The sequence below is a fragment of the Dasypus novemcinctus genome, chromosome 1, assembly GCF_030445035.2.
Source record: "Dasypus novemcinctus isolate mDasNov1 chromosome 1, mDasNov1.1.hap2, whole genome shotgun sequence".
Lineage (NCBI taxonomy): Eukaryota > Metazoa > Chordata > Mammalia > Cingulata > Dasypodidae > Dasypus > Dasypus novemcinctus.
The window spans coordinates 188,493,683-188,514,772 of record NC_080673.1 but is presented as its reverse complement, the minus strand read 5'-3'; the positions used below and the strand labels follow the sequence as shown (position 1 = coordinate 188,514,772).

The 21,090-nt window shown below is 33.4% G+C and overlaps 1 protein-coding gene across 2 annotated transcripts in view; it reads left to right on the top strand.

The window, feature by feature from the left end:
• Window positions 1–21,090, top strand: part of SLIT2 (slit guidance ligand 2) — a 369,072-nt gene that overhangs the window by 236,408 nt on the left and 111,574 nt on the right. For both annotated transcript variants that reach the window (XM_004482479.5, XM_004482478.5), the window contains exons 6-9: window positions 1,188–1,259; window positions 6,810–6,881; window positions 9,362–9,525; window positions 11,606–11,744. In XM_004482479.5, the coding sequence (XP_004482536.1) occupies window positions 1,188–1,259; window positions 6,810–6,881; window positions 9,362–9,525; window positions 11,606–11,744 (447 nt within the window). The remainder of the gene's footprint in view (window positions 1–1,187; window positions 1,260–6,809; window positions 6,882–9,361; window positions 9,526–11,605; window positions 11,745–21,090) is intronic.

The window sequence follows — 21,090 nt, the reverse complement described above, 5'->3', positions numbered from 1 at the left end:
ACATTTTGATTCTACTTCAAGTGAAGCATTTAGATTCTTTCTTTGCTAGAATAGTAGTATTTCTAAGTATTAAACTGCTAGATTTAAACAACTGCCTGTTGGTAAAGAAGAGGGTAATTCAAATAGAATTTTCTACTTAGCTAGCTGTTCATTTCAACCAAGTGAGTGGTTCCTTGCCTGAATAAGGAAAATTTAATCCCCAAAACAAGCAGTTGGACAAAGCCTACATAACCATTTTGGAGCAGCTTTTTTTTTCATCTTTGAATTTTAACAAAAAGATACTTAAACTACTAGAGAAGATTCTTTTGTTTAAATTATTTATTAATTAGAATGAATTGACAGTGCTTATAAGTTTTCACCATAGATATATGTAGTGTTTTAATGATTCTGATGTAGTATGTGGTTCTGTTTTTTTCCAGTTGAAATTAGCATTTTTGAGAAAATTAAAATTTTTATTTATCCTTAATACTTAAGAGTTTATTTTCTAGAGAATTCTGGAAATTCCTTAACTCAAAATGATGCTGTATTTACAGTGAAGAGAAGCTGCATAAATTATAAAGAATGCAAATTATGAGAGTGTAGTTTAGTATAGAAAATGGCTAGCTTTCTAAAGGGAATTCCTGGTTGGGAAGAGCAGAGAGATATATGGGAGATTATTCCTCGTTTCCTAATTTGGAGTTCTCGAAGGAAAACTGCTTTTAAAACAAGAAAACCTAAAAGTAGTTTGCTCTTTCTTGCCAAGGATAGTGAAATTAACATGCAGCTGGGATCCTCTGATAAATGGATTCTGTTAGGTCACTGAGGGGGTGCATGTGACATTAAGTGATTTACAGTCCTTTACCTTAATGAAATTGTTTCAGCAAGATGACGCTGAAAGCTCTTAATGGATAGCTTTTCTTGATGTAATGAAATTGCATTCCTATGGCATTTAATATAAGGTGCAGTTATTATTTACTGGAGCTTTCCAAGGGCTGCTGTTTGCACAGACAGTTCAGAACAAAAAGAGATTTCAGTGGCGGCAGAGAGGCCAGAATGGCTTGTGACATTCCTCAGCAGATGAGTGTGTTTGTGAGAGCTTTTCAGATAGTGCAGTCAGGGCTTCATGGACCCTTCCAGAGATTTCCTTTCACCTAACCCTGCTAGTGTCCATCCCTTTTTGACATATTTTCTTCTAATCTATTTAACAGGCAACTGGATTACAACCAGATCAGCTGTATTGAAGATGGAGCATTTAGGGCTCTCCGGGACCTGGAAGTGCTGTAAGTACTCTTATGTTGCTGTGGCTTACTCTTTTTTTCCTTCCTTTTTTTTTTTTAGTTTTTTTTTTTTTTCCCCTCTTACTTCTTGAACTGGAGCTTGGCATCCAGGGAGTGCTAAAGTGGAAGCTTATCTGCTAGCTGAGAAACCTTTTGTCTAAATGGTCTCCTAAAGAGATAGCTTAAATTACCTAGGGTAAACACAAAAGATTCAGAAATGTGTGTGTGCAAACCCTTGTGTGCCACATCTGTATGTTTAAGTAGAAGTGTCTATTTATGAAGGACACACAAAGGTTCCCACGTTGCCCTGTCAGTGTTTTCTCCTTAAGTAACATATTCTCCTTCACAGGATTTGTGTGAATTCCCAGAATTGCTAAATATTAAGACAAAATCATTTCTTAGAAACAGTAACAACTAAAGTAAACTCATGACATTTGTATAACAGAATATTCCACTGCTTAGTAGCTGATATGTTGATGTATACTTGTTATTCAATGGAAAGACAGTTCTCTCATTTAGAAAGTCATGTCATTTCTAACCAGGTAACGCCACATTATCTTTATAAGGTTATTTTGAAACCTATTTTCTAATTTTAATAAGCCATCCGTTAGGGTTATTTAAAAGTCTTCACAACTGACATTGTAATGCACAACATACAGATTTGAATTATAACCAGCATCCTCCCTCTTTCCTACTGGAGAGGTATGACTGACAAAAGTGGTTAGAGGCATCCAAGTAATCTCTATTGACCTTCGACTTGGTAAAATAATTTTCCTGAAAACTAAATAGTGATACTAAAGAATTTTAAGCCACATCTACATTTATGGAATATTTTTTAGGCGAAGGCTCATATTTCTTGATTTTAAAATGTTCCGCCAACAGTAACATGTTTTTCTATGTTTTAAATCACTTTGACACAAACAATTTAGTCAGGCATCCAAAATTGAATTAAATGAAAAGAGGTTTTGAATTTTCAGCCCATTTATGAGAAGTTATCCAGAAATTAAATTCTCCTGAGAAAATATTCTATTGCCTTATAAATTGAATTTGTGGAGCAGAATGTGATTTTTGAAAAGTAAAGTTTAATGTTTCAAAGAGAATGCCTTATTTTAGTACTTTAATCTTTTTATATGAATTTGGTTTAATTGTGAGTAAATGAATAGAATAACTTGCTATGTCAAGTACCAAGTTATTATTTTAAAGATGTATATAAGAATGAATTGAATAAATTATCATATATGAAAATATATATCAAACAGTAACCGCATGAGAGGTCCTCTTTGTTTCTGCCGAAAATAGTGTAACTTTTTCTATAAGGAAACACATTCAGAATAACTATCACATACATTTTAGTTATAAGGCCTCTTTTAAAACTCTGCCCCAAAGCTATTTTTAAAAATACTTACTAATGCTATTTTTAAAAGGCAGAATAATTAAGATATTAGTATGAATTCATGGTAGTGGTCTCATATTAAAAAAAATAATCACTATCACTTAACTTTGTATAAAAAGATACCACCACAAGAGTTATTTAATTAAACAGAGTGACTGATAAAAAAAAATAAAAACAGGATTGCTAAGTCTGAACTCCTAAATAGGTACATGAATAATATCAAACAGATTTATGGAAAATTTGCTGAATATGTCCAGTGAATTAAATTACATAAAGCACCTTTAATCTTTAGTAAAAGTACTTATATGCTTATTAAATATGGAATCATTGATCTTATTTATTCCATAAATATATTGAATACTTGCGATGTGCCAAGCACTATGCTAAGTACGGAACGACCCTTTACTCACAAATACAGTAATTATGCTTTGCTTATTTGGTATAAACTCATCTTATTTTTGGAAGCAGTTAATTTGTAAAGACACTATAACTTCACATAGTTTGTCATGTTAGCAAAATAGGTAAAATACCAAGAGCCACTATCATGAAAAATACACTAAGAAAGAGATAAGCTTTATATGCTTCATGGAATTAAAATAAGGTAAATATTCAAAACGTTGGGAACTCTTTTGAGGTCCTTAATATATAGGTCTCAAAGAGAAACAAAATAGCCAGGGTTTGTTTGCTAAAAAAAAAAAATAATTAAAATTAGCACATTTTACAAATAATGTGAATTTCTTTAAAAATCATTTAAGTAATTTATATTTAAATTTCATAAAGTAAAACAGAGACAGTATTTTAATAGTTTGTTAGTTTAGCTTTTTTAAATCCCCTTACTTTAAACAATTAATAGAAAAAATAGAAATTAACAGAAAAAAATTAAGGAAAAATTGAGTAAATCAATAAAGCACTGAAAGACAGGGATGTAGTCAGCCCAAATCTCTGTTACCTAAATCAAAATTTGCCCCATTTACAACATTTGGTCAAGAGATTTTATTTATAGTTAACCTCAGAAGAGGGCCAGAAAGAAAGCTGTCTGGCTTCCATGTCCATAACTATTTATGATGTAGCTTCTTATTATATGGAAATTAATAGGTGCATTAACTTGTTCATCAACTTAAATTTCAGCTTCTCAATGTTTTAGATTTTATTTTAATTCCACAAACTATTCATGAATATATGAATATGCTATGTTCAACAGGATAAGATGGGGATAATTATTCTGGGCTATTAATGGAAATTTGTTAGATTAAGGTATGTAATGGTGAAAACTACATGTCTTAATATAATGAAGAGTCAATATAAAAGCAAGGGGGCAGTTTATCCTAAAATGTTCATGGTGAGCTGTTACGTTTTGGAATTCTAGTTGGTAGGATTTAGAATTAACCTGTTTATTCTAATCCAAAGATACTATCTCAAAAATAACATTGTCTGGAAACTAAATATAGTTTTTTTTTTCCTTTGGACCCTAGATTCTGAAACAGAATATATCCCTTGAGTTGCTACTTTTATATGGTTTATTGTTTATTTTTTTCCTTCTCCTCAGAATAGACGTAATTGAGTTGAAACATAGTGATTCATATCCATTAAATATTAGACTCTTTGCCAAGTCCTAAGCTCAGCAGTAAGGAAATGAGACTAAAGCAGAATCTTAGTCCTAGAAGTGTTTCATAATTCTCAGAGCTAACATTTCAGATTGACAAACCAAGACGTCCTTTGTACTAGAATACATAAATTCAACATAGTTAAGTTGGTGTCTTTCTCATTACAAAGAGAAAATATTGAGGTTGAACATAGAAATATATATTGGAAAAATTGTAAATTAAAGGTATAATATATAACTTTATATCATTTCAGAATAAGAATTGATCATGACTAGCATATATTTGCAACTGTAATTAGCACATTACTAATTTTTAAAAATAACTTAATTTCATTGGTTCCACATATTAAGTCACTAGACATTAGTAGCAGTATTGCTTTGCTGAATAAATACTCAATACAGATACAATAATTTACTTCTTCAGTTGACTTACATGCACTAACAGTTTGAGAAGTCTTCACATTAGTATCTGTAGGCTTTAGCAGAGAGTAAAATTGAAAACCCACTTTTTCATAGAATTATAAAAAACCATACTTTAAAATGAATATGTATTTGCTGAGTGTGAACTGCTTTCTAAACAATTTTTTATCCCCAAAGTCACATTTCAGTATAATATACTTTGAAAATTTTAGTCATATTAAGTCATCATAAATTTTGAGAACAGATTCCTTTGAGAAGTGAAACCTTTTGGTTCAAACATCAGGATATGTTTTAATGTGGTTTGAAAAAATATCTCATTTCACTTGAGGACCGGAAAATGCTAGAGGCTTTTAGATAACATGAGCCAACTAATTCAGCACTTTATGGATCCCCCATAAAGTGTTTTTCTTCCCTGTGTGACCTGATTCAAATCAGTGGGATTAGTTCTTACACTGTTCAATACGTTGCAAAACTGGATAGTAAAGAAAACTAGCGTGTGTTCCCGAACTGTGGCAAACCTTGCCCTACTGAGAAGTTTAAGTCATTGCCTAGACCCCTGAAAAAAACATATCTTAACCTTGGTAACTGCAGCTTTGAACTGGACTAAAACGGCTTCACAAATGCATTTTGCTTAGCCCAAAACAGAATTCACACAGACTCTGAAATATTTTAATTAGTCACAAGTATTTAAAAATTATGAAGGTTGAAATAAAAGTTTCCATTTCCATCTTCTTTTGAAAACTCAGATTGTTTGGTCACCTTGAATTACAGCATTGTCAAATGTGACAGTCCAGGGGGACTCAATGTTTGCTGTTAAACAGAAAATCTCTCGCTAGTTTACCAAGGTCCTCACCATCGCCAACCATCTGCCTGCCATTCTCTCTCTTTCTTGTCCATTGTATTTATTTTCACGTGCTCTACTTATGTTCATTGCCTGGCCTTGATAAGTAAGTGAATTTGCAGCCCCTAATTCAAACCCTTAACTAGTTTCAAACTTCATCCATATGGGCTGTTGAGCCCATCGTTAAGTCTCCTTCCACAACTTGTCCTCTTCAGTCACCACCCCCTGTAACTTAAGTCTTACCCTCCTAGAATCACTTTCCATCTCTCTGTTTCCATTTTACACCCTGCAGATAACTGTCCTCTCACTTTCTTATCACAACCAGACTTTTCAGAAGTGGAAAAAAGATCTCTCTTTTTAATCTTATTAATGCTAAACTTTATAATTCAGGTGATTCATCTCTGCATTTGGACTGTATGCTCTGTTAGGACAGGATTTATCCCTGATAAATTTTTATTATATTCCTAGATATTGCTACAAAATAACAGCCATTCAGGAAATAATAATATAATAAAATAATAACAAAAAAAGCTAGTAATGCTTGTTTATGGTAAAAAGTAAGAAACACAGGCAAAAATTTGTGCCAAGCAAGGCTCATACTTATTTTCACCTTAACTTCTTTACTCACCCATGTTTGTCTCTAGCTCAAGAAGTCATGATCACTACCAGACAGTACCAACAAAAGGACAGGATATGCTACTGAAACTTCAAACTGTTTGAATAGATTAAGCTTGTAATTGTGCTTCAGCATGTCACTTCATCCCCACCCCATTCAAGTAGGAAATGTACAGCTCTTACTATGATTTCAATAACGGCTGATGTCCACAGTAAAGAAAGAACTGATTCCGTGCTGTCGCTGTGATATTTCAGTTAGAGAATTCAAATATGTCCATTTACTCACAGACACTAGTGGATCTAACAAAGGTGAATATTTTAACTACATATCAGAATCATTGTAAGAAAATGTAATTGGTCAATTATTCCAACCATGACTGTTGCATGTTCATTCCTTAACCAATGTCATAAATAGGCATACAGTACATAACATGCGTGAAGTAACATGCAAATAGTCCAAGATTCAGTGGATAAAGTCATAAGTAGTAAATGGTTATTAAAACTCTGAATTTTATGTTACGGTATAAATTTCAGTTGTCAACATCTCTTTAGTAGAATGCATTCATTTCTTCCATGTTGTCCTGCATACACATAGTCACTAAAGGTTTTATCTATATTAATATATGGAATATTCAATAAATTTTCTTATCTGAAATTTCTAACTTTTTTTTTGTTCTACAGCACTCTCAACAATAACAACATTACTAGGCTCTCTGTGGCAAGTTTCAACCATATGCCTAAACTTAGAACTTTGTAAGTAGTCACTGTAAACGTACTCAACTATTTAATCAGTTAAGATTACCATTTAAGTACTTTTTAAAAATAAGCATAGTATAAGACTACTAGTATATGATGAAGTAGAAAACAACAATATTTTTTAAAATTCCAGGTGTAATATTTGAGTAAAGGCACCAGTATTCTGAACTTGAAAGCTTTTATTTAAGTGATATGTGTTAAGGGAAGTTTGAGGGTGGCACGTTTACTGTGAGCTATTGTGGAGGTCACATTTCATTAAGAAATGGAAAATTCCTTGATTGGCTGTCATAAATGATAAATGGGAAATCTTTATGATTTTATTACCATGCTGTAAGCAGACCTAATAAAGCTAAACTGGCTCTCCAACATTCTTTGTACTGTAAAATTACAGACCCTCTAGTGCTTCTATAATTAAGATTGTGTCAGCGTTTATATTTTAAAATTTCTTTCCAGGGTTACAGATGGACATTAAAATATTTTAGGTGACTAAAAATTTTAGTAATGTGTTGGCTACAGCCAACTTTTTTTTTCTCTTGGAGAAAAATTAATCCTTAAAACCCAGAGTGTGGTATTTAGTTATAGCATTTTCAAAGTTAAATCTCATTTGCAATTGGTCTGACAAGCACTTGAACCTAAAAATTATATTGCATATAACATGGGAGAAATGTTTTGAAACATAACCAAAGAATCAGACTTCTTGAAAAAAAAGATGTTTTTTAATTGGTTAAATATGTTTCCATTGGATTTTCAAAATATATTTTAGTAGTTTATAATTTAAGAATGTTGCATTTATTTTCTTTCTTGAATGGAAAAAAAATCTATTGATTTAGTCACTTTTTAATGAATTAGGTAATATCAATTTGAATGTCATTTTCCCTCCCTAAAATATAACTCCATATGTGGTAACAGATAATTTTTTTGGAATATGCCCTAGCAAAATAAAAGAAACCTAAAATTATCCAAATATAGTAAAGTTGTGTTTTCTTGAGGCTATCAGATTGACAATTACCTGATTGAATTAATAACCTACTTCACTGAAACTGTGTTTGACTAAATTAGTTTCTCATAAACTTTAACTTTTTAAGAAAACAAATTTACCAAGCTTTCAAACCTTGCAAAAACTACACCAAGAGCATAAATATCCATCATCTGCATTTTATAGTGTCCCTATTTTTAACAAATACCTACCACAGTTTGTCCCACCAATCAGGTTTTTACATTTTTCATTCTTTTTTCATTTCAAATTTACGCACATCTTTTGGATCATTGCAATGTGCTTGTTTGAGACTGAAATATTTAGAGAAAAATGACGTTGTATGAGTAATGTGCTATTATGCCTTACAAAGGATGACATTCTGAATTTGAAGCAAACTGAACCTCAGGTCACCCAGCTTTCCCAAAATGTAGCTTTGGCCTTGTAGTTTCGGTGCATGACAATGTGTTCTACTATAAGTTCAAGGGGAATGTAAATGGTCATCTAACTCTAAATTCCCTTCCTTTGGTTGTTTCATCAATCTTTAGTATCATTAGTATTTAAAAATTCCAGTTTTATGGTCCAATTATCTTCCTGGACTGTGTTCCATGTTTTAATATCCATTACTGTTATTGGGTTAATATTGAGCACATCAGCTAAAAAGGACTAAAATGGTATTACTTTGTCATAGATGATTCTGGGAATGATGCTTTGATTTATAGCTTTGGATGTCCTTTTCTTGGGTTTGAGAAAACGTAAAAGCCAGTTTGAAGTAATTTACCTAATTTAGTGGATACATTTGTCTGGAGTTTTATTAATGGAGAAGTGCTATTTGCCACTTGGAAGGGGTCCATGTTCTTGTGTGGATCCCAGCCAACATAGAGGGGATACACTTAATTTCTTCACTCTCTGTCATTTATGCCTTTTAATTTCAGTCCCTGCTTTTTGAGTATGCACCCCCTAGCCCAAAGTAGCTAATCCCCTTTTCTCTGATTAAAATAAAAAGGAAGGAAATCAGAATTCAAAACAGAATTGTTATTTTGTTTGGTTCAGCAGAAAAGGAAAGTGAACTGCTAAAAAGATCTTGCAGTTTCTATAGAGACTACTAATGGCAGCCTTACTGATATTTCAAACTGGGAGTCATGTCTTATATTAATCGGCCCTTGCCACCCCATGCAGCCCCCCGCATGGCCCCTGCTTTACTATATATTGCCTCCACAGAGCAGTTTGTCTTGGACTTTTATTTTTCTCTTCATCTTTTTGAATGAACATAGACAAAATAATTCCATGGTCATAGTCAAGTTTCTGTACAATTGCTTAGCTCAGAGGAAATGAAGACTTGATTCTGTGGTTGCATATCGGTCTAAGTTTTAGAAAATTAATTAGATTGATACTTGCTAACATATATGTTAAGAAAGAAAGCAATCTATTCATATTAATTTTCTAAGTTTTTGAAGTAACTATTTCCTGTGTTCTTGCTTTAAACTTCTTCCCTTTCATTTAGTCGACTCCATTCCAACAACCTGTACTGTGATTGCCACCTGGCCTGGCTCTCGGACTGGCTGCGTCAGAGGCCTCGGGTTGGCCTCTACACCCAGTGCATGGGCCCGTCTCACCTGAGGGGCCATAATGTAGCTGAGGTTCAGAAACGAGAATTTGCCTGCAGTGGTAAGAGAGAAAGAATCGTGATGTTATTGTATGTGGTTATGTAACAGGACTGTGCAGCATGCATGGTTTAGATGTTTCAGTGTTGCTCACTAACATGTGCAGTTGTGCACTAATCCCTCTGTGGAAATCCTCTTTCTTAATGCCAAGTTCTAAGGCATTTGAACCTGGTTGACAATTACTGATTACTTGTACCTAAGTTATGATGAAAGCTCTTTCAGTTTTCACCCCAGGGGAATTACAGGAAATTTCCAAATTATGGTTCTATTTGTTGCGTGTTGTTTTCTCTTTAAATATTACTTTCTGTCTACTTTTATTTTAACAATTGAAAAATCATTAATCCTGAATCCCTGCTGGAAGATTCAAAAAGCAATTTAAGGATAGCTGCACAGTTCCAAGATACTTTCCTTGTATACAGTATTTACTCAGTTCTTAAGACAAATAAGTAACTATCTTTAGTAACAAATAACTGAAAATAAAAATAAAACATGAGCAGTTTAAAATATCAATAGCTAACATTTACTGAGTCTGTCCTATGTGTGAAGAACTAGGATAAATATTTCATGTACATTATCTCATTGCACTCCTCTCTAGCAGCTGTATAAGGAATGTAATATTATCTGTATATTAGAGATTAAATGCTGGGAAAAAAGACATGTTAAGTAAACTTGCCTAAGTAGCAATGTGGTAGAATATAAATCTAACCAGTATGTGTGTGTGTGTGTATACACACACTCTCTCCAGGTACACACATATTAAATTATGTAATTATATATTAACTTTAGTATTATATTAATATATTAGCATGTAATTATCTTACAGATACAGGCATGCTTCTGATTCTAAAGTGTTCATTAAAAATACAAGAAAATAAATATTTATTATCTATAACAGATCATAATAAATGTTTGGCAGTTTTTTAAAGGAGTGGACAGATATCAATGGTGCAGGATTCTATTTTTCATTATTTCTGGAAGATTTTATGTCTTCTTCTACACCTTTTATAACCCAAACAAAATTTTCCTATAATCTCATGGAATGTACTCAATGGAGCAGATTGCTTTTTAAAATATTATGTAATAAAATGACTAACAATCCGGTACTAACCACTATTTTCTCTTTTCATTTTTTCCTTCCTGTTTTCTAGATGAGGAAGAAGGCAAGTGCATGTTTCTTTTTTAGAATGAGTAATTTTGTAATGTTTGTGTACTTGTTTAGCTGTTTAGATTGGCAAACGGCCAGCAACCTCTTCTTAGTGCATCTCTATCACACTGGCCATTTTCTGCCACCTCTGAGAGGGGTGGTTCAGCTTTCCTCTAGCTATGATGCATTTGCAGATTTCCCATTTGGTAAACACTGCTGATATTCCCCTGTTTATCTTTCAAAGAGTAAACTCTCATTTCAAAATAACTTTACCAAATACTGAGCAGTTAATACATTCCTGAGATAATACTTACATTAATGTTTTAAATTAAAGGTAACTTATAGAGTAACAATTACAGAATGAAATGATACAAATTATTATAATAGCTTCAAAAAAAGTGGTAATTTTGAACCTATCCAGACATCAAACTTATCATCTCATTTCCCCCTATATTTATTAATTAGAGCAACATTTATGTCTACTCTTTCTTTCTTGTTTTTTAAGGCAAAGTAAATTGAGATATACAAGTTCAGTGAAGGCCAAGCTTTGTTTAAGCTTATTAGAAATGAAATATAGATTAGTCTGAAAGTCATGTTTGTATATATCAATACAAACAATATCATACATGCTCCTGTGTTTGGAACTTGTAATAGTTTTGCACAGAATTCTAGTTTTGAATCTGAATGAAGTGTTTCTCACAATTATTTCAAATTTTTAAAATTATTGTTTTTTGCAATCGTTTTTAAATCTCATTTGCTCCACCTGAGTGTTGGCCCCAAACATAAGGGCATGCTTCCTAAAATACATTGTAGAAACGTGGCTGTTTTATAATCAAGGCTTTGGAGAAATTTATTTCTGTAACATGCTTTATTTAAGAGGGCATGTTTCACAGTTAGAAATTGAGGAGGAAAATATAATTGCCATTTGTTTCTTTTTCAGGTCATCAATCTTTTATGGCTCCTTCTTGCAGCGTTTTACACTGTCCAGCAGCTTGTACGTGTAGCAACAATATCGTAGACTGTCGTGGGAAAGGTCTCATGGAAATTCCCACAAACCTGCCAGAGACTATCACAGAAATGTATGTGCCCTGACATTTTCTCTTATCTCTGCACCTCCCCAATGAACCAAATCTGGATTTTCTTTAGGAGATTCTGGGTTTATCAAAAGCAAATCAGACCAATTAGCTTAGACAAATCTTCCTTTCAGAATTTTATCGATCCTTACTCTGTTTTAATTAAATACCTTTTTGACATGGCTAGGATTTTTGTTGTTGTTATTTTAGTACGGGTAAAAATAGAAGGAATGCATTTTAAGGAAAAGTAATACTTTCCTTTCCCTTGTAAAGGTGTTATTAGCTATTTAAAAAAAGTAAGAATGATTGTGCCTAGTTAACCTTTTGGATCTGCAGATCTGCTGTTGTCCTTTTCCAGTTTAGAGTTGTGGGAGTACAAAGAAAGACCAACTGATTCATCAAACAAGTTAACTGGATGACCTTGTACTTTTCCCAAAGCTATGCTTTTAAAATGCAATTTCACTATTTGGTTGTGTAGTCCAGTGCAAACAGGATGACATTCCCACACAAAATATAAAAGATTTTTAAAATTATTGACTATTACAGACAATTTGAGCCATTGATTACCTCAATCTAAAGTTAACTTCCCTTGACAAAGTATATTGCATATGCATTTTATATGCAGGTGCTGTATACATTTCTATGTCCTTTCTGAAGATAAGTCTTGTAAATTATATGTATACCTCTTAGAGGTATTAGTAAACAAGGTCACATATGATATAAAATGTGGGGAAGGAAAGAATGCTTTTACCTTTGGGGAAATAAGCATAAAAATTAGGGCCAATTTTTATCTCAATAGCTATTACTAAGGAAAGCACCTAAAGATATATTACTATTGCTTTAGAGGCAAATCCGTGATTATAATAAAGGAATAGATTTTCACTTGAACTAATGAAATAGGATAAATTTGTGAAGTTTAAAAAGGTGAAATTTTTTTAAAAAGTGAAATTTTAAGTTGTCTCTAAAAATTGTTTTTTACCAAGTTGTTTAATCTCCAAAAGAAATTAACAGGCTCTAATTACTTTATCTGAGAATAAGCTTAGTTCCTAAAACCTATTACCATTATTTTAGAAGTATGCACTGTGTGTTTTAACCGTGTGCTTTGCAGTGTAAGACATGAGCCTCTGCAGGGACATTAGAGTCTGTGGGAATTCGTCACCGGCACAGGAATAGTGTATGTACATAATAATATTAATCTCACCAAGTTTTTAATTGATGGAGCACTGCCTTGCCCATTGAAGACATCCGCAAGTATTTTTCAGCCAAACCTTGAAAGAAGAGTAAGATATGGTTTGGGAAGAAGCGAGTGGCAGTCCACAAAAGAGAATCATCAAGAGTAAATGGCAGAGATGGCAGGGAGCATTGTGTTGGAGAGATTGTATCGTGGAGCCTAATTGTATTAATAGGTTCATGCCCTTTGGAAAAGCTGCTTAAAACTTAGTGTGACCAACTTCAAAATTCTAAATAAATAACCCACTTTGTATTGAAAAGCTCCATATAATTTTAAAACCCCAGATTACTGAAGACCTTTAAATTTAGCCAGAAGGTATAAGATACAATGACATAGATGATAGAAAAACATTGTAAGTTTTTGAATGGAAGACTAACATCCACATTCATCCAGGCTCATACCTTGGGTAAGCACTTACTGCTATTAAAGTCTCCATGAGTTCTCCGGAGACCTTCCCGGAGCTTACTAGCAAATTTGATATACAAACAAAAAGTACAAAATGAGGTCAAAAGTAATAAACATCATAAGAGAGGAACAAATAAGCTTTGAGATATTGAGGGCAAGATATACTGGTTAACCAGAAACAGGAAGCTTTAATTAGAACCCAGGTCTACTTCCCATTTACTGTCTGTGAGACCATGGGCAGGTTATTTGTTCTCTAGGAGCCTGTTTGTTTATCTGAAACCTAGGACTATTGTCAGTTTGAACTGAAAGAATTAACATATGTGAGCTTTATGTGCCTAGCATATGGTAGCCGTTCAATAAATGATAACCCAACCACAGAAGGCTTCATGTAAGAAGTTATGCTGTACTAGGCATTGAAGGATAGGCAGTAATTGGAAATACAGAGGTAAGAAAGGGACTTTTGAAATTAAAAGAACACCATGGCATGGACAATAAGAATGAAAGTTCAAGGCACTACCAAAGGAGAATTGAATTTGACTGGTACTTGATACCCGAGAGAATACTGGAAAATAAAGTTGGAAAGGTATTTTGGAACCAATTCTTTAATGGTCCTTGAATAGTATAAAGGATCTTAGACTATTTGGGATGCATTTTAGCACAGGAGTTTTAATCAGAATCTTCAGCAGAAGTTAATCTGACAGCAATATGCTCGTGGTTTGAAAAAAGGGAAAGAATGGAAAGCAGGAGGCCTCTTAGGAGGTATTATTTTGATTCAGGGAAGACGTCGTAAAAGTAGGAGCTGAGTCAGTAAGATTAGGAATGGAGTTGTGGAAACAGATGTGATATTCCCAGAATTAATGGGATTTGGCTTTTGATGAGATGAGGGAGTAAGGGAGAAAAATGAAACAAAGATGATGCCAGAGTTTCAAATATGAGGGGCTGACAGGTTGATGGTTATATCATTTTATATAAGAAGCTGAGGAGCCAGAAAACCCCTGGCAAGGAAGAAGATGGTCAGTTCAAATGGAAAATACTAAGTACTAGTGAGAGATTTAGAAGGTCTAGAATAAATTGGGAGCAAGACAAGGAGTTGAGAAAATTATTTTGGAGTAATTCACATTTTTTAAAAGTTAATCATTAAAGTCATCAATGCTTGATGGAAAGATGAGCATGAGAAGAGAATCCAAGGAACCAAAGAGCAATAGCAGAGGAGTAGGGCAACTAAGAGAAAGGAGCTTCAAGGAAAGAATTGTCTCCAGAGACAGCTCTTCCTTCTGAGGAACAAGCTGAGGTTTGAGAGAAGGCCTTAGAAGTTGTCCAGCATATTGTGCTTACTATTCCTGGAGGATTGGATTTTTGTAGAGTGGTAGATAAGTAAGCCTCTTTTCAGAGAGTTAAGAAATAGCATATATGATGAGTGTTGAAAAGCAGGTACAAAGCATTTTGAAGAGTTTGACTTAAGAAAGTTGTTTTTCTTTTTTGCTGTTTTTCTTTTAAAGACAGTAGTTGCTCTAAAAGACAGATTTGGATGAAATTTTTAATATTAAAAAAAAAACCCTACAATCATTAGAAAGTCAAAGAGAAAGAATTTGAGAGAGACAAGAGCGTTGGCATTAGGTAAGGTAGGAGTTAGGTAAGAAATGTGTGGGAACAAGAAAAGGAGAGGATTGGCCAAATTCAAGTCAAGGAAAGGATAAAGGAAAATTGTGAATTGACAGAAGGAGAAGAGTATTATAGACATATATAACAGACTGAAAGTAATATGAGACATTTAAAATGGTTTATCTTATGTAGTCTCTTTTAATTTTGTCATAGAACTTTCATTCTAGTCTCTATAGATTTTTATATAATGGTAGAATTTGGTAGCATAAAAGTTATACTAAGTAATGTCCCATTGGCTTTTCCTATATTGAGGAGGTAGTATATCAGGTAAAGTTATAGTAAATTAAATTTATAAGTACAGATGAAAACATATGAGAAGCTCTGGGTGGATTTTACTTCTCCAATTATTACATTATCAGCTTTAACAGTAGAGCATCTGCTAATAAATCTTATTGAACTTCAACTCCAACAAAATACCTATTATCATTCATTATAGTGTCACAATATACTAGCTTAGTAGTTCATTTCTTTTATTACTCTTTTATTTTTTATTAGAAAAAAAGAATATCATTAAGGTTCATAAAAAGTAGAAATAAAGCAGTATAACATTTTTTAATCTTTATAGATTCCAGGTTTTTAATACATGAACTGAAGATTTCAAACCCCCTCCATATTGTTCCAAGTAATTTTTTAAAATCTCTATTTGACCATAAATTACCAGTAGAACTTTTTATTGCAAGTTATGTTACTTTGTTCAATAATGTGAGATGATTTCTAATTCCATGAGATGCCTTTACTTTGTAAACTGTCTCATAACATAATTCTAACAACAAAATGAAAATATTTGTGTGGTATATAGGAGTGATAAACTGCCTTTAAATCTAGGCAGGAAAACATGACTTATTCATTTTTTTCCTGCTTTTGTGTTTCCAACTACGAATTCATACTTCTGGTATTTGCTCAAAGAATTTTTTAAGTAAAAAGGAAAACAGTCTTTTAAAGTCAGAATTGGGGAAAAATTGGAAAAAAAGAAGAATAGAAAAAGCCCAATATCTAATACTTGCAATATTAGGAACTATATACACATTATCATTTGATCTTCTCTTTGACCTGTGATGGGCATATTTATAGAAATTGTTAAAGTAGGAAAACGAATGCAGAGGCATATGCCTTCCAGATGAAGGTTGCCATTCATTCTCTAAGAGGCCTCATCACCCTGATGGTTTTGCTGTGGTCCAGGAACTGCCCTCAATTTGTAGGAAAGGAATCTAATTTGCCTATACCTACTTATCACATTTTAAAATTATATCCATATCTGTGTGTTTATTTGCTTAACCTCTGTTTCCCTCCACTGAACTATGGCTCTATGAAGGGAGGAACTGGTTCTGTTCTAATCACACTGACTACTCAGCAATAAGTCTAGTACCTGCTACATAGTGTGTACTTAATCAAATTTGATATTTATTGGATGAATGGAAAATTTTTAAATTGGTCAAACATTGAGGGCACATTTAGCTCTGAAAAGATAGAGCTGTATCAGCCAAGATTAATAAGTATAACCTGAATGGAAACCACATTCTCTCCCTGTAGAATGAATGGTGCATTTTAAGCACAAAATGTATAAAAGAGAGAGTTAAATGAAAAGAATATTTAGTAGCATGGTACTGAAATGGTCCTAGAACACTAAATATTCTTCAGTTAATGTATCCCATTTCCCAAACTGTCTTGGATTTGATTAACGGCTAACCAACTCAGCATCCAATGGGTACCCTCCTCCTTAAGACACATTAACTAACTCAATCTTCTTACAGGTAAATCCTAGACATCTTTTTCTAAATCATACTTACCCTCTAATAAAGCCTATGGACATTTAACTCAGTGCCCCCAAAGACTGACAACTTCACTTTACTGATTTAAAAAAAAAAAAGAGGCTCAAAGAAGTTAACGATCTTGTAAAAAGTTATTCAGTTGGGAACTCGCTAAACTGGCCTCAATCTTAAATCTATTTGATTCCAGGCCCATGTTTCTTCCTTGATCAAGTTACAAAAGAGAGGTAGATATGACTTGGGCTTGTTGGGCTATTGGAGAGAGGAAAATAGAAAATTACACAAAGAGAGCCTGACTGGTACTCAGCAAAACAGAATCAGAGAAAACGTAAGAAATTTACATATGAAGAGAATTTGGAAGTTGCGAAGAGAAAGACAAGGCCTTTAAGATAGAGGAATGCTTGCAGACCTGAGAGCTGTTTCCTATTACTTTCATCTATAACTACTAAAATGTCATGTTTCCTATTATCTGTTAAATGTTCTCATATCTCCCTGAACCTTTCACAGAAAAGTTTACAGTTTAATTACTAAGATATTTTGATGAATATCTAACTATTCTGTAAGATTGCAAGTTGTTGAGGACAGAACCTCATCATTAAAGCCCTTAATTTAGCGTAGTTTATGGGGGGAAGGGGAAAGTATTGTGGAGGGAAGAGGAGGGGGCCTGATGCACACAATCTAAAGAACCTCCAAACCTCAATTCTTCACAGTAGAAAATGTGTCAAAGATGATACACTAAGGAAGAGAGGATTGGATTGGAGATGTGGGTTGGAATGTTTAATAAAAAATAAAATTAGGATAAAAGAATGAAACAGTGACTCCCCTGGAATCTTTCTAACACTTTGCAGCTTTGAGCCCTGCCGTTTGGAAAATCATCTTCTAATAAAACAAATGGAATGCCTCAAACAAGTCTTTATGTCATCTGGCCCATGGCAACGAAATTTTTGATAGCAAATTGATTGTTCATATATCAAATCTTCAGAAGTAATTTCTTAGATCACATTTTCAATATAAAATTTTGAATACAATGAGGTTGATTGCTATAAAGCTGATATTTTTTTCTCTTCAATCCAGTTATAGACTGCCTGTGGCATATCACATGTTTTAAAACTATTATTTTTTTTATCGGCCCCCCCCCCTTTGTGGCTTTTTGCATGCTGTCTGCTCTCTGTCCATTCACTGTGCATTCTTCTGTGTCTATATTTATTTATTTTATTTCCCCTCCCCCCTTGCAGCTTGCTTGCTGTCTGTTATCTGTGTCCATTCAGGGCTCGCTCTTCTGTGTTTTTGCTTGTCTCTCTTTTTTGGTGCGTCACCTGCTGAGTTGGCTCTCTGTGGGCTGGGTGGCGCTCCATGGCTCTTGTGGACAGTGCGGCTCTCCGCAGTGTGCAGTGAGCTTGCCTTCACAAGGAGGCCCCAGGATGTAAACCCCAGGCCTCCCATATAGTAGATGGGAGCCCAACTGATTGAGCCACAGCCGCTTCCCTGAAACTATTATTTTTTTAAATCCTGTAATTCATGGCAAAGGAGTTGGTAAGTTGTAACAATTTAGTATATTTATTTACTCTTACATCCTACATACTTTACTCTTGGTTGCCTTTTTCAGGGCTCAGAAGTTGGGAGCCAAATAGTTCTGTTATATTATTTTTATCTGAGAGAAGATGAGAGAAACTTTCAGATTATGGGAAGGGAAAGGATGGAATGATGGAAATTAGATATTAAATTTGGGGCTACTTTTGTTCCTTCTGTTTCTCTGGGTCAGTTATGTGTATAATTATACAAAACTTAAAAAAAGAATTATTCTAAATGCTCTCTCTGATTATAACATGTATTTACGAGCCTGAATTAACTTTTAAAATGTCTTTTCCTTCCATTTATGTTTAAACAAAACACTTTTCTGATATACATTCAACTCCGTTTATGCTATTTCTACATTTTCCCCTTCTAACATTTTTAATCCTAAATTCATTTAAGTAATGCTTGACCAATTCTGAATCCAGTTAGTTCATAGTCATCTGACTTTCTACATGCAGGAGTGTGCATGTTAGATTCATTCAACTTTCTCTTTAAATAACCAATTCTTTACAAGCTGATTAAGAAAGTTAGAAATCAAGTATGAATTTTTGATTATATATTATGTATTCAGTAATGTCTTGGCTAATAGCACAGTATCAGAGATCCCCAGTGTGTTCCATCAGAACAAACACCTCACATTAATGTGCAGTTATCAGTAGCCAAGAATCATCACAGCGACTTTGATAGTTCCCCAGGTAAATTATGTAAGACAAATTATATAAAATAGATTTAAGATATATAGAACCTGTGATTCCATAGGGCATTTTGAGTTTACTGACAATTATTAGAGTGTTTTCATCTTTTGAGGGACAGAAGTCTCAATTTTATATGCATATCTTTAATAATCTTTAATTGCTATTGAATGAAATAGTAGACAAATTACTTTTTAAAAGCTATATCTCACTCATTGCATGCAGAGGATCCATTTTTATTGGCTGTGTGTTCATAAGAAGCTCCTTATTTGTATTTATTTCTCCCAACTTATTTCATGTTTGTGCCTAATTCCCTCCAAAATTATATATGCAACATTTATAACATGCATAAATATGCACACTTTTTCTTATTGAGTGTAATAATTTTAGCAGAAAAGCTATAATGGTTTCTTATGAGAAAAATATATAGAAAACTGACTCAAACTTTTATACTATTACATTAAAAAGTGAAAATGACTGTCGTAGAATTATAAATAAATTGGGATAAAAGGTAGGTTAAGATGACAAGGGAAGGAAATAAAATGGTAAGGCAGAAAAGAAACCACAATTATTTTCTCTTTAAAAATGCCCAAGGATTCTGATGAGTATTATTGAACCAGAAGAAGGATATTTGGAAACGTATCACTTTTTTTTCATGTATTGCATACTCAACAATTGTTCTGTGCTACTCTGTGTCAGGTATTATGGATGAAAGGACCTGGCCTTCAAAATGTTTACAGTTCACAGAACTGGAGCTTTGCACAAACAGAATTTTTTATACCTATATGATAAGTAGTAGCATACATATGCACTGGGTTCACTGAAGAAGAAATACCTTTATCTGCCAGGGAAAATCAAGGAATCTTCAGGTAGAAGAAGGACATGAGGCAGAGAAATTGGATACTTTATAGGAAGAGGAAAGAACACATGCAAAGTTCCAGAAAAGTGAGTGTGCATTTGTTTGGAGAAACTTAAAAAGATTTCATTTGCTGGAACATAAAGTAGAGGCCAAACCTTGATGATCTGTCCTGATGGCAGGAGAGGATATAAGAATAATTTTGAGCAGGGTAATAGCATGATTAGATTAATTAGAAAAATCACCCTAACACAGGGTGGAGTGGTTTGGAAGAAAGGAGCCCACTGCGAATGCAATAATAGTCTTTGTAAGGGGTTATGAGAGCATGCTTAGACAATACCTTCAGAGAGTGAAAAAAGGAGACCTATAGAGACATTTAGGAAGTAGAAGCAACTTCAGTTTGTAACATATTAGATAGAAGCTTTATTTCAAGAGATGATCCTAATGCTGGTGATTTTAAGTCTCTGAAATGTCTATGGGGAAAAAAATGGAGACTCAACAAATGTAACATAAAACAAATATAAATTCTAACATAAAAATGATATGTGGGTTGTAGTCAAAATAAAATATTACTAGAACAGAAGATGTTTCTATTTGCTTTTAGGAAATAAGATTTAGAATTATGGTTCTATAACAAGCTGGAAAGACTGAATTAAAATTTATATAATTTATATAATTCAATTACAACTACAGTGTTTTCTAAACTTTAGGAAAAAGATAACAGATAATTGGAAGAATAACCCATTGCAGGTTGAGAGGCATTGCAACCTTCTATCTATACATTTCAGTAATACTATTAAGCAGGTGATCTGTAAAGGTCATTTAGATAATGTTTTAAAACTAAAATGATAAGCAAATGGGCAAGTTAGTGGCAAAATGTATTAGTCATCAATGAAAACCAAATCAGTGGAACCTCTAAGAGTTTTCCTTTCTTGGATTGCTAAAGAAAAACTATATACAAAAACTTTGTGGTATTGCTATTACTCCCTGAGATGAGTGAGCCACATGCCTACACCCATGTTTTTCTCAAAATCTAAGCCACGTGTATGTGTGTATTCAGTATACTTTTGCACTTGAATATGTGTCCATGTGAATACGAGCATGAAAATGTTAACACTCATTGAAAATGTTGTCTAAAATATGAAGTCAGTAGGAACACACAGAG